Source organism: Prionailurus bengalensis, chromosome C1 (assembly GCF_016509475.1).
Source record: "Prionailurus bengalensis isolate Pbe53 chromosome C1, Fcat_Pben_1.1_paternal_pri, whole genome shotgun sequence".
NCBI lineage: Eukaryota > Metazoa > Chordata > Mammalia > Carnivora > Felidae > Prionailurus > Prionailurus bengalensis.
Window position 1 is genome coordinate 107,123,705 of NC_057345.1, and position 10,359 is coordinate 107,134,063.

Here is a 10,359-nt window from a genome sequence, read left to right on the forward strand (position 1 = left end):
AGAGCCTCAGCTGGGGAGGGGCAGAGAGAGAGAGAGGGACAAAGAATACAGAGCAGGTTCCAGGCTCTGAGCTGTCAGCACAGAGCCCAAGATGGGGGCTTGAACTCATGAACTATGAGATCATGACCTAAGCTGAAGTCGGATGCCCAACTGACTTGAGCCACCCAGGCACCCCATCAGCCAAGGTAATGTTAATAGAGCTCCCAGTTTACAGTTAGGCAACCAGTTGCCCAACAGCCTCAAGGTTCTGTCTATACATGTGCATTATCCAGGTGGAGTAGGAAGACTGGCTTGCCAGCAACTAAAAAAGGAGCCATAGGGCATGAACTGGCTGGGTTTTTTTTTTTTTTTTTAACTACATGTTATTATAACTGATGAAACAGTACTTTCTTCTTTGGAACCTCTTTCCTCATCTTGTAAAGTGCTACAAGAAGTCTGAAGGGATTTGATTGTTTTTATTATAGTTGAACTCTTGCTTAGATGATGAGTGTATATTTCAGGAATATCCTGGGGCTGACATTTATAAGGAGGCTCTGAGATGAGTGCCCATTGAGAGGATCCTGGGGAAAACCAGTAAGACTTTTCCAGGGTTTCTGTGAAGATCCTTAAAAAACATTTTTTTAAATGTTTATTTTTGAGAGAGAGAGAGGGAGAGAGAGAGAGAACAGGGAAGGGGCAGAGAGAGAGGGAGACACAAAATCCAAAGCAGACTCTAGTCTCTGAGCTGTTAGCACAGAGTCTGATGTGGGGCTTGAACCCATGAACTGTGAGATCATGACCAGAGCCAAAGTCTGACACCCAACTGATTGAGCCACCCAGGCGCCCCGTGAAGATCCTTAAATAAAGAAAAGCTTATACTTACCTTAAGGGGAAAACAGTTTTGCAGTTAGAAATCATTTGAAAGAGATGAAGTTTCAAGGTAGCGTCAGGGGATTCCTAGGTTCTATCCTTGGTGGGCATCTGCTATTTGTGTTAAAGTGAGAGAAAGGCTGGTGTTCCTTGCAGAAAATGTTACTTTACCAGAACAATTCTCAGGAGCTGCAGGCTTAGCTTTATTGTTTGTACCATTGATCAAAAATGTTAAGTGTCTATAACTTAGAACATCTTCTCATCCATGACCCTCACAATTAGAAATGGTTCTATCCTGGATCAGGGCCTTCTTGGACTTATTCCTAGTTACCAAGGTATGGATACTAAATATAGACTTCAGCAGGTGATACAGAGGTATTTGGATTATTAGATAACAATTTGATACTTTGGCGTGATTGGTATAAGCATCTTCTAAGTCACCTCATGGATTATGTTGCTTAAATCAACAGGTCATCTACAATTTCTATAAACTGAGCTGGACTTTCAGGCCATTTGTTACTATTGGCTTATCAGACATCAGAAACCAAGAAGCTGCTGTAGCCTTAGAAGGAAATATTAACAAACACTAGTCCATGACATTATACAAATAATAATGTCATGACCAGTGAGTCACTGCAAGAAAGGACACCGAAAGCTGTGGGGTCAACAATAAAAGCCTTTGGAAAGAGAACTGTATAGCTTGGGGATGGAAATAACATAGGGTTCAACCTAATAGGGAAAAATGGTTGGGGAAAATAGTTTTTCTCCTCCCTTTTTCCTATTTAGACATGGATAATAGTAGCCAAATACTTCTTAGTGGGAACTTATATCAGTTACAGACCAATAGATGTCATGATTTGATGCATAATCAAAACAGACGAAAATAATTGTTTGCCAAACATTTATTTTTTACACAGTCCAATCATTTCAACAAGAATGTCTCCAAGGTAGTATCAATAGGTCTCAAAGGATTGTGAGCTGATGGGTCTCATCTAAGGGCTTCTGGGAACTTGCCCTTCTGTTCACAATTTTTTCCCTTTCCTTCCCCGAAAATGCTTTGATCTCCTTTTGACTCTAGAGTGAAATAGATGTTTATAGGATTTTGAGCAGGTTCTCTCTCAGTTAAAATGAACAAAGGTAGGAATATTCTCAAATTCATCAAAGATTGGGGGAAAAGAACTGAACACTACAGACTACAGTAGACAGTTTTAAATTTTGAGCTCTGGAGTTTTTTGGGAAATACCTTGCTTTTGGCTCAGGAGATTTTAAGTGCTTATCAAGTATGAAAAAAATCAAATTCAAATTCTAGGTTTTGAAGCTAAATTTTCAGATTTCTTCCAGTTAGGGGCTGATTTCACAGGGAATTTTTCTGTAGAAGTCACTCCCTCCTCCTCCCCTGCCCTTCGGTATTCAAGGCTTGTAAAAATTCAGCCCCCTTGCAGAATCTGTGTTAATTATGCCAAAAAATGAGAGTCTATTTGGAGGTAAATATTAGTGTAATTTAGGCTCAAGAAAAAAATGCCAACTGGAACATAAAAAATATCTAAACTCTCCATAAGATGAATCAACCATTGAAAAAAACAGACCCAATTCTTTTGAATCTGAAATCATTGTTATTCTTGTTATTTGAAAGCAATAAACGTTCCCGAAACAAAACTCCTTAAACAAATTAAATGATTTAGATTTTTAAAAATTGCACACCACATCTGCACCAAAGAGCAAAGACACCCTGCAGTAAAGAACTACTTGAGGAAGAATAAAAGGCAAGAGTACAAGGTACATGAAATGAGTGTAGTTTAAGATTTTGGAAAAAAAAGATTTTAGAACATCAGAGAGTTCTCCCACAACCAGAAACATTTGAGTCATTTGGTATCCAGTGTTTCTTTTTCCTTTGCTGGAAGCTTTGGCAGGTGTCAGGATATTGGCAGCATCTCTTAAGGGCGGTACTGAGATCTTTGCTCTTGGATATATTCATAGAGAGGGCTGGAGCGCACCGGGACACTGGCAAACTGACTCTTGCCTGGCTCCAGAGTCTGCCGACGGCCCCTGTCTCCGTCTTCCCAGACTTGCCCGCGGTGCCTTCGTTCCTCCTCCCGCTGGCGGCGTCTTTGCTCTTCTTGCCGCAGTTCTTGTTCCTGACGGCGCCTCTTCTCCCTGGCAAACTGCTCCTCCACGCGGTACTGCTGGCCTCGCTCCTGCCGGCGCCTCAGCTCTTCCTGCTCTTCGCGTGGCAGTTGCTCTTCTTCCTCGAGGAACTGCCTGTCCTGCTCCTGTCGGTGTCGCTTTTCTTCTCTCTCCTGCTGGACGCTCTGCTCTTGCTCTTGTTCAGCACCCTTCAGTTGCTCCTCCTGAGAGAGGGTACCATCTAGTCCTCGGCGGCGGCGCAGCCTCTGTTCCCCCTCCCGGAACTTTCTGTCGCGTTCCTGGCGGCGCAAGTCTTCCTCCTCGAGGAACTTTCTGTCGCGCTCCTGGAGGCGCAGCTCTTCTTCCCTTTCCTGCAGGAGCTGTTCCTCCTCACGGAACTTTCTGTCGCGCTCCTGGCGACGCAGCTGTTCCCTTTCCTGTGGGAACGGTTCCTCTTCACGGAACTTTGTGTCGCGCTCCTGGCGACGCAGCAATTCCTCCTCGCGGAACTTTCTGTCGCGCTCTTGGCGGCGTAGCTGTTCTTCCCTTTCCTGCAGGAGCTGTTCTTCCTCACGGAACTTTCTGTTGCGCTCCTGGCGGCGCAGCTCTTCCTCCTCGCGGAACTTTCTGTCGCGCTCCTGGCGGCGCAGCTGTTCTTCCCTTTCCTGCAGGAGCTGTTCTTCCTCACGGAACTTTCTGTCGCGCTCCTGGCGGCGCAGCTCTTCCTCCTCGCGGAACTTTCTGTCGCGCTCCTGGCGACGCAGCTGTTCCCTTTCCTGCAGGAGCTGTTCCTCCTCACGGAACTTTCTGTTGCGCTCCTGGCGGCGCATCAATTCCTCCTCGCGGAACTTTCTGTCGCGCTCCTGGCGGCGCAGCTGTTCTTCCCTTTCCTGCAGGAGCTGTTCTTCCTCACGGAACTTTCTGTCGCGCTCCTGGCGGCGCAGCTCTTCCTCCTCGCGGAACTTTCTGTCGCGCTCCTGGTGGCGCAGCAACTCCTCCTCGCGGAACTTTCTGTCGCGCTCCCGGCGGCGCAGCTGTTCTTCCCTTTCCTGCAGGAGCTGTTCCTCCTCGCGGAACTTTCTGTCGCGCTCCCGGCGGCGCAGCTGTTCTTCCCTTTCCTGCAGGAGCTGTTCCTCCTCGCGGAACTTTCTGTCGCGTTCCCGGCGGCGCAGCTGTTCTTCCCTTTCCTGCAGGAGCTGTTCCTCCTCACGGAACCTTCTGTCGCGCTCCTGGCGAAGCTGTTGCTCACGTTCCCGGCGGCGCTGCTGCTGTTCCTCCTCGCCGAACTTCCTGTCTCGCCTTTTGGCTTCCTTTTGCTCTTCTCGCTCCAGCAGTTCCTCAGCTGGGAATTGCATGTCGCGCTGCTGCCGGGTCCTCTCTTTCTCTCGCGCTCTCTCCTCATCCCGTTCATCCTGCAGGAGCCACCGATTCTGCCGGAATGGTCTGTCTTGAACCTGGGAATCTTCGAATTGCCGGATCCTTTCTTCGTTCACTTTGCGTTTGGAGTAAACCCTGTGATTACGAACTTCATTTTCTTTTTCTGGTTGCCACTGCCATTTCAGATCGCGGCTCTGATCCTCATCCTGGAATTGCCTCTTTCTGTCCAGGCGCTGCAGCTCTTCCTCTTCCAGATACTGCCTGCCGCGCTGCTGGCGCCTCCGATCTCTTAGCAGCTGCTCTTCCTCCCTCAGCGGCTCTTCCTCCCGATATTGTCTCTCCAGCTCCTGGCGCCTCCTCGTCTTGAGTTCCTCTCGCTGCAGCTGCTCTTCCTCCCTCAGCGGCTCTCGTTGAGTTGGCGTGGCGTAGACTGTGTGGCGGCGTCTCTGGCTTTCCTCTTCTGGTTGCCACCTCCATTTTTGGTCACGGCGCTGCTCCTCCCGGCGTAGCTTCCTCTCCTGATCCTCTTGGAGGCTCTGCTCCAATCGGAGCTGCTTCTCCTCCTCGAGGATCTGCTGCTCCCGCTCCCTCTCGAGTCGTTGGCGGCGCTGCTCTTCCTCCTCACGCAGCAGTTCCCCATCCTGCAGTTCCTCCGCCCTCAGCTGCCTCTCCTGCTGCTCCCGCAACTGGGGCCGGGCGGAGAACCTCTGGCGGCGCCTCTCGCTCTCTTCCTCCGCCTGCCACTGCCATTTGAAGTCTCGGCGCTGCTCTTCCTCCTCCTGCAGGCGTGCCTGCTCCTCTCGGAGCAGCCGCTGCTCGCACTCCTCCCGGAGGGACCCGGACCGGCTTGGCCACTCGGCGTCCTCCTCCCGCAGTTGCCGCTCGAGCTCCAGGCGCTGCCTCTTCTCTTCGCGTTCCTGGCGTTGCCTCTGCTGCTCCTGCCTGCGGGGCCTGGAGTAGACCTTGCTCTGACGGGCGTCGGCCTCGCTTTCTAGCTGCCACTGCCACCTTGAGGTGCGGCTCTTGCCCCGCTCACGGGCCTCCACCTCCTCCTCAGCAGGCTGCTGCTCGTGCCTCAGCTCCTGCTGGAGCCTCTCCTCCTGCTCCCGCCTCAGCTCCTGCTCGCGTCTGTCCTGCTGCTCGCGCCTCAGCTCCTGCTCCAAGCGCGGCTCCTCTCGCCTCAGCTCCTGCTCGCGCCTCTCCTCCTGCTCGCGCCTCAGCTCCTGCTCCAAGCGCGGCTCCTCTCGCCTCAGCCGCTGCTCGCGCCTCAGCTCCTGCTCCAAGCGCGGCTCCTCTCGCCTCAGCTCCTGCTCGCGCCTCTCCTCCTGCTCGCGCCTCTCCTCCTGCTCGCGCCTCAGCTCCTGCTCCAAGCGCGGCTCCTCTCGCCTCAGCCGCTGCTCGCGCCTCAGCTCCTGCTCCAAGCGCGGCTCCTCGAGCCTCTCCTCCTGCTCGCGCCTCAGCTCCTGCTCGCGCCTGAGCTCTCGCTCGCGCCTGAGCTCTCGCTCGCGCCTGAGCTCCTGCTCCAAGCGCGTCTCCTCTCGCCTCAGCCGCTGCTCGCGCCTCAGCTCCTGCTCCAAGCGCGGCTCCTCGCGCCTCAGCTCCTGCTCGCGCCTCAGCTCCTGCTCGCGCCTGAGCTCTTGCTCGCGCCTGAGCTCCTGCTCCACGCGGGGCTCCTCGCGCCTCAGCTCCTGCTCGCGCCTCTCCTCCTGCTCGCGCCTGAGCTCCTGCTCGCGCCTGAGCTCCTGCTCACGCCTCTCCTCCTGCTCGCGCCTCTCCTCCTGCTCGCGCCTGAGCTCCTGCTCGCGCCTGAGCTCCTGCTCGCGCCTGAGCTCCTGCTCGCGCCTCTCCGCCTGCTCGCGCCTGAGTTCCTGCTTCAAGCGCGTCTCCTCGCGCCTGAGCTCTTGCTCGAGCCTGAGTTCCTGCTCCAAGCGCGGCTCCTCGCGCCTGAGCTCCTGCTCGCGCCTGAGTTCCTGCTCCAAGCGCGGCTCCTCGCGCCTCAGCCGCTGCTCGCGTCTCAGCTCCTGCTCGCGCCTCTCTTGCTCGCGCCTCAGCTCCTGTTCAAAGGGCAACTCCTCGCGCCTCAGCTCTTGCTCGCGTCTCTCCTGCTCGCGTCTCAGCTCCTGCTCGCGCCTCAGCTCCTGTTCAAAGAGCAACTCCTCGCGCCTCAGCTCTTGCTCGCGTCTCTCCTGCTCGCGCCTCAGCTCCTGCTCTAAGCGCGGCTCCTCACGCCTCAGCCTCTGCTCGCGTCTCAGCTCCTGCTCACGCCTCTTCTGTTCGCGCCTCAGCTCCTGTTCAAAGAGCAACTCCTCGCTCCTCAGCTCCTGCTCGCGTCTCTCCTGCTGCTCGCGCCTCTCTTGCTCGCGCCTTAGCTCCTGCTCTAAGCGCGGCTCCCCGCGCCTAAGCTGCTGCTCGCGCCTCTCTATCTGCTCGCGTCTCTCCTGCTCCTCGCGCCTCAGCCTCTGCTCGCGCCTCAGTTCCTGCTCGCGTCTCTCCTGCTGCTCGCGCCTCTCTTGCTCACGCCTCAGCTCCTGCTCTAAGCGCGGCTCCCCGCGCCTCAGCTGCTGCTCGCGCCTTTCTGTCTGCTCGCGTCTGTCCTGCTTCTCGCGCCTCAGCTCCTGCTGCAACCGCGGCTCCTCCTGCTCCCGCTTCTGCCTTTGCAACTGCTCCTCTTCTTCCCGGAGCTCGCGCTGCTCCCGCCTCTCTTGCCTTTGCTTTCGGTCAGGAAATTCCTCAGGCTCCCGACCCTTGCGCCTCTTCAGCTGCTCTTCCTCCTCCAGGCGCTCTTCCGGTTGTCGCCTCTGCAGCCGCTGCTTGTCTTCCTCTGCGAGCTCCCTCTCCAGTTCCTGCCTTTTCTGCCTGTGTTCTTCCAGTTGTCTGTCCCGGGGCTCAAATCTCTGGTCTTCTTGCCTGGGATCTTGTAACGGGTTCTCCTTTCCCTCACACCTGACCCCCTTCTCATCCAGCCCGGAAACCTGGCTGAGAGCGTAATAACAAGCTTGAGCCACCTTGAAAACGAACAGGAGGAATTCATTGAAATCGACGAGCCCGTTACAGTCGCGATCCAGAAGTTCCAGGATCAGATCTACTGTCTCAGGGTCATGTGGCCTCTATGAAAAAATGAAAACAAAAATTTTACAATGTACTATTTACAAATAGTAAACTTTAAGTCATACACACAATGAATATTTTGTGATATGCTGACACTCAGAAGACATTGAAAGCAATTGGAAAAACATCCAGTGTGTTTGAAGTCTTGTCGCTACGTAAAATGTGAACACTTCATTTTAAAGCATACATTTGTTGGAAATTTTTGTAACTTGTAATTTAATGATCAAAAGAACTCAAGTTCTTTTTAGCTGGGTGAATATGAACTCATCCTCAAGAGAGAAATAACAACGAAAAATTTTGAAGTTTTACAGCAGCCATTTATGTCTGAAATAGTACCCTTGATAGATTTTTATCCCATGTTTGTAAACAGAACAAAACGTTTATGTTAACACCATTTTACTAGAGAAGACACTGATTTTAATTATTAAACTTTGGAAGTAAATTTAAATTCCTTTCAAATTTAGTTTGATCTGACATCTTTGGTGATAATTTCCAATGTTCATTCACATTGACGTTGCCATCAAGTACATGAAATAAATACTTGTTAGCAACTTCTTTAAGTACTCAGACTACAATGCCTGTTAAGTGCCTTCAGACTCAGAGATGAAGACTGTAGTGTAGAGCTGTGATGGTATAAAATGGATACAAAGTCACCATTCTTTGCTATGATCTCTCCTGAGAAGAAATTTTATAACTCTAAATCAATAGATTTCCTTTTCTTGTTATTTCTTACCCGAAGGACATCTCCAAATTCCCTTTCAAGGAGGTTCTTCAGGTCTTTCTTGCTTAGTGCTGCCCCATCACAATCATGTAAGGCATATTGATTGAAAATTTCAGTGATATCCAAGATGCTTTTCAGAAGTGGAGACATTTTTTTCCCCTTCCTTCAAGTTCAAGTAAATCTAGAAGAATAAAGTAGGATTCAGAATTAAAACTCGGTTTGCCATCTCAGGGAGGTTTCATCCATGCTGTTTCAGTCAGAGCCCTAAATTTACAACAGTAATTTATTTTCTTTTCTTTTATTTCTTTCTTTTGATTTTGAGAGAGAGAGAGAGAGAGAGAGAGAGAGAGAGAGAGAGAAAGAGAGAGAGAGAGAACCGAAAGTGAGGGAGGGGCACAGAGAGAGGGAGAGAGAGAACCCCAAACAGGTTCCACACTGTCAGCACAGAGCCCTACATGGGACTCGATCTCACCAACCTGAGATTATGACCAGAGCCAAAATCAAGAGTCAGATGCTTAACTGACTGAACCACCCAGGTGTCCTAACAGTAGTTATTTTCAACCTGGGCTTTCAAAGCATTTTATTTTTCAGTATTGTACTTAGAAAGGGGAAGACAGATCCTGAGAAATTTGAAGCTAGGGAATTATCTTCAGACTATTCTGTAGTCAGCTTTTGATTGTCTAGTCAATCTGGATTATCCATATCCTTTTCTTCTGTTTCTTCCTGCTCCCTAGCACATTTCAGATCAAATAGTGATCTGAGTGTAGAATTTAAATTTGATATGTTGCTATTCAGAAGTATCTTCCTCTAAAGTTGAATAAAGAGAATAAATGAAAGCCAAAAGGTGAAGGAAGATTTGAGAGTATCTTAAGGTGGATATAAGCCACGTAGATCTAATTGTGGCAGCAAAACATTAGGCGGTAACCAGAAAAATAAAAAGGGAATGTGTATTATTTTCCAACATATGTAGTACATATGAGATCTATGAGGATAATTCATAAGTCACTATTTCTAAGATTAAGCACCACTTCTTCCTCGGCAAAAGTGACATTATAATATTCAGGTATAACAATGCAGAAAACAGAGTACATGTTATTTGTATTAACTCAGATATGTTGCAAATACTCAGTTATTGGCTAGCTTCTTTAATTATTTCTCAACTCCAATACTTCAGATGTCATAACTACATGAAGATGGCCCATATTGAGAAGAACCATAAAAAAGGAGTACTGAGGATTGGTGACTTCTTGAGATGGCAGTTTTTAGGAAGATGAACCCCATAAGAGTCACACATGAACCACTCTCCACCCCCTAATATGCGAACAAACTTATAGAATTCAGAGACTTGGGGGGGAGGGCACCTGGGTGGCTCAGTCGGTTGGGCATCTGACCTTGGCTCAGGTCATGATCTCGTGGTTCACGGGTTCAAGCCCTGTGTCAGGCTCTGTGCTGACAGCTCAGAGCCTGGAGCCTGCTTTGTGGATTCTGTCTCCCTCTCTCTCTGCCCCTGCCCAGCTCATACTCTGTCTCTCTCTCTCTCTCTCTCTCTCTCTCTCTCAAAAATAAATAAAACATTAAAAAAAAAAAAGAATTCAGACACTTGGGAGAAGAGCCATGTTTCCATTCAAGTGATGGCTCCAGCTATAAAATGGCATGGAGTTAGTGGGAGTTTGATATCCCTGTAAGATACTGATCCTTTCTGGTACATAGATCCTCCTGACCCCCACCCAGCATCTACTACAGCTGGAAAATGAATTGTACAGAAGAATATGACCCCATTGGCTGGGACTTACCCACTTCACCAAAGGAAGTTGAGCGCTCGCTGACACTGCTGGCAAGTGTACTGAGCAGCTGGGAGCTGGACCTTTTATAAGGGATTTAATTGTGCCCTGAAGAGCAACTTGCAAAGGAGACACCTACTCTGTGGGATGGCCTGATTCATTCCTAACCAAGCCCAGCTCCACCTCTGTCTCCATGAATGACTTGTTTATCTCACTATTTGCTCACGTAGCTATTTGACATGAGGTTCACAGACCGTGCCTCCTGACAGTTGAGGTGCTACTGATTCCACCTAACATGAATGGATAGAATATTTGACAGAATCTGTAATTTTTTAAAGTGCTAAAATTTAAATAAAACAGTGAAATGAAGAAATTAATGTTTAGAATATTAGTTAATTA

The 10,359-nt window shown here is 49.8% G+C and overlaps 1 protein-coding gene across 31 annotated transcripts; it reads right to left on the reverse strand.

The window, feature by feature from the left end:
* Window positions 1-1,736: 1,736 nt before the first annotated feature.
* Window positions 1,737-10,024, reverse strand: TCHH (trichohyalin). Of its 31 annotated transcripts, none has more exons than XM_043576381.1 (6): window positions 9,973-10,024; window positions 8,192-8,360; window positions 6,871-7,457; window positions 6,514-6,546; window positions 6,193-6,363; window positions 1,737-6,138 (listed from the first exon to the last, which is right to left on the reverse strand). In XM_043576381.1, the coding sequence occupies exons 2-6, from the start codon at window positions 8,327-8,329 to the stop codon at window positions 2,784-2,786; spliced, it is 4,284 nt and encodes a 1,427-aa protein (XP_043432316.1). In that variant the 5' UTR covers window positions 8,330-8,360; window positions 9,973-10,024; the 3' UTR covers window positions 1,737-2,783. The 31 variants fall into 31 exon arrangements, with proteins under 31 accessions (XP_043432316.1, XP_043432304.1, XP_043432311.1 ...); XM_043576369.1 differs by having other exon boundaries at window positions 1,737-5,805; window positions 5,860-5,943; window positions 6,103-6,138; window positions 6,193-7,457; XM_043576376.1 differs by having other exon boundaries at window positions 1,737-5,703; window positions 5,998-6,066; window positions 6,103-6,138; window positions 6,193-7,457.
* Window positions 10,025-10,359: the final 335 nt, after the last annotated feature.

Bases quoted from the DNA above. Each gene is read 5' to 3' on its own strand.
- TCHH (XM_043576350.1), bottom strand. From the start codon at position 8,329: ATGTCTCCACTTCTGAAAAGCATCTTGGATATCACTGAAATTTTCAAT. The intron at 7,458-8,191 runs GTAAGAAATAAC...ATTTTTTCATAG, and splicing joins AATTTGGAGATGTCCTTCGG to AGGCCACATGACCCTGAGAC.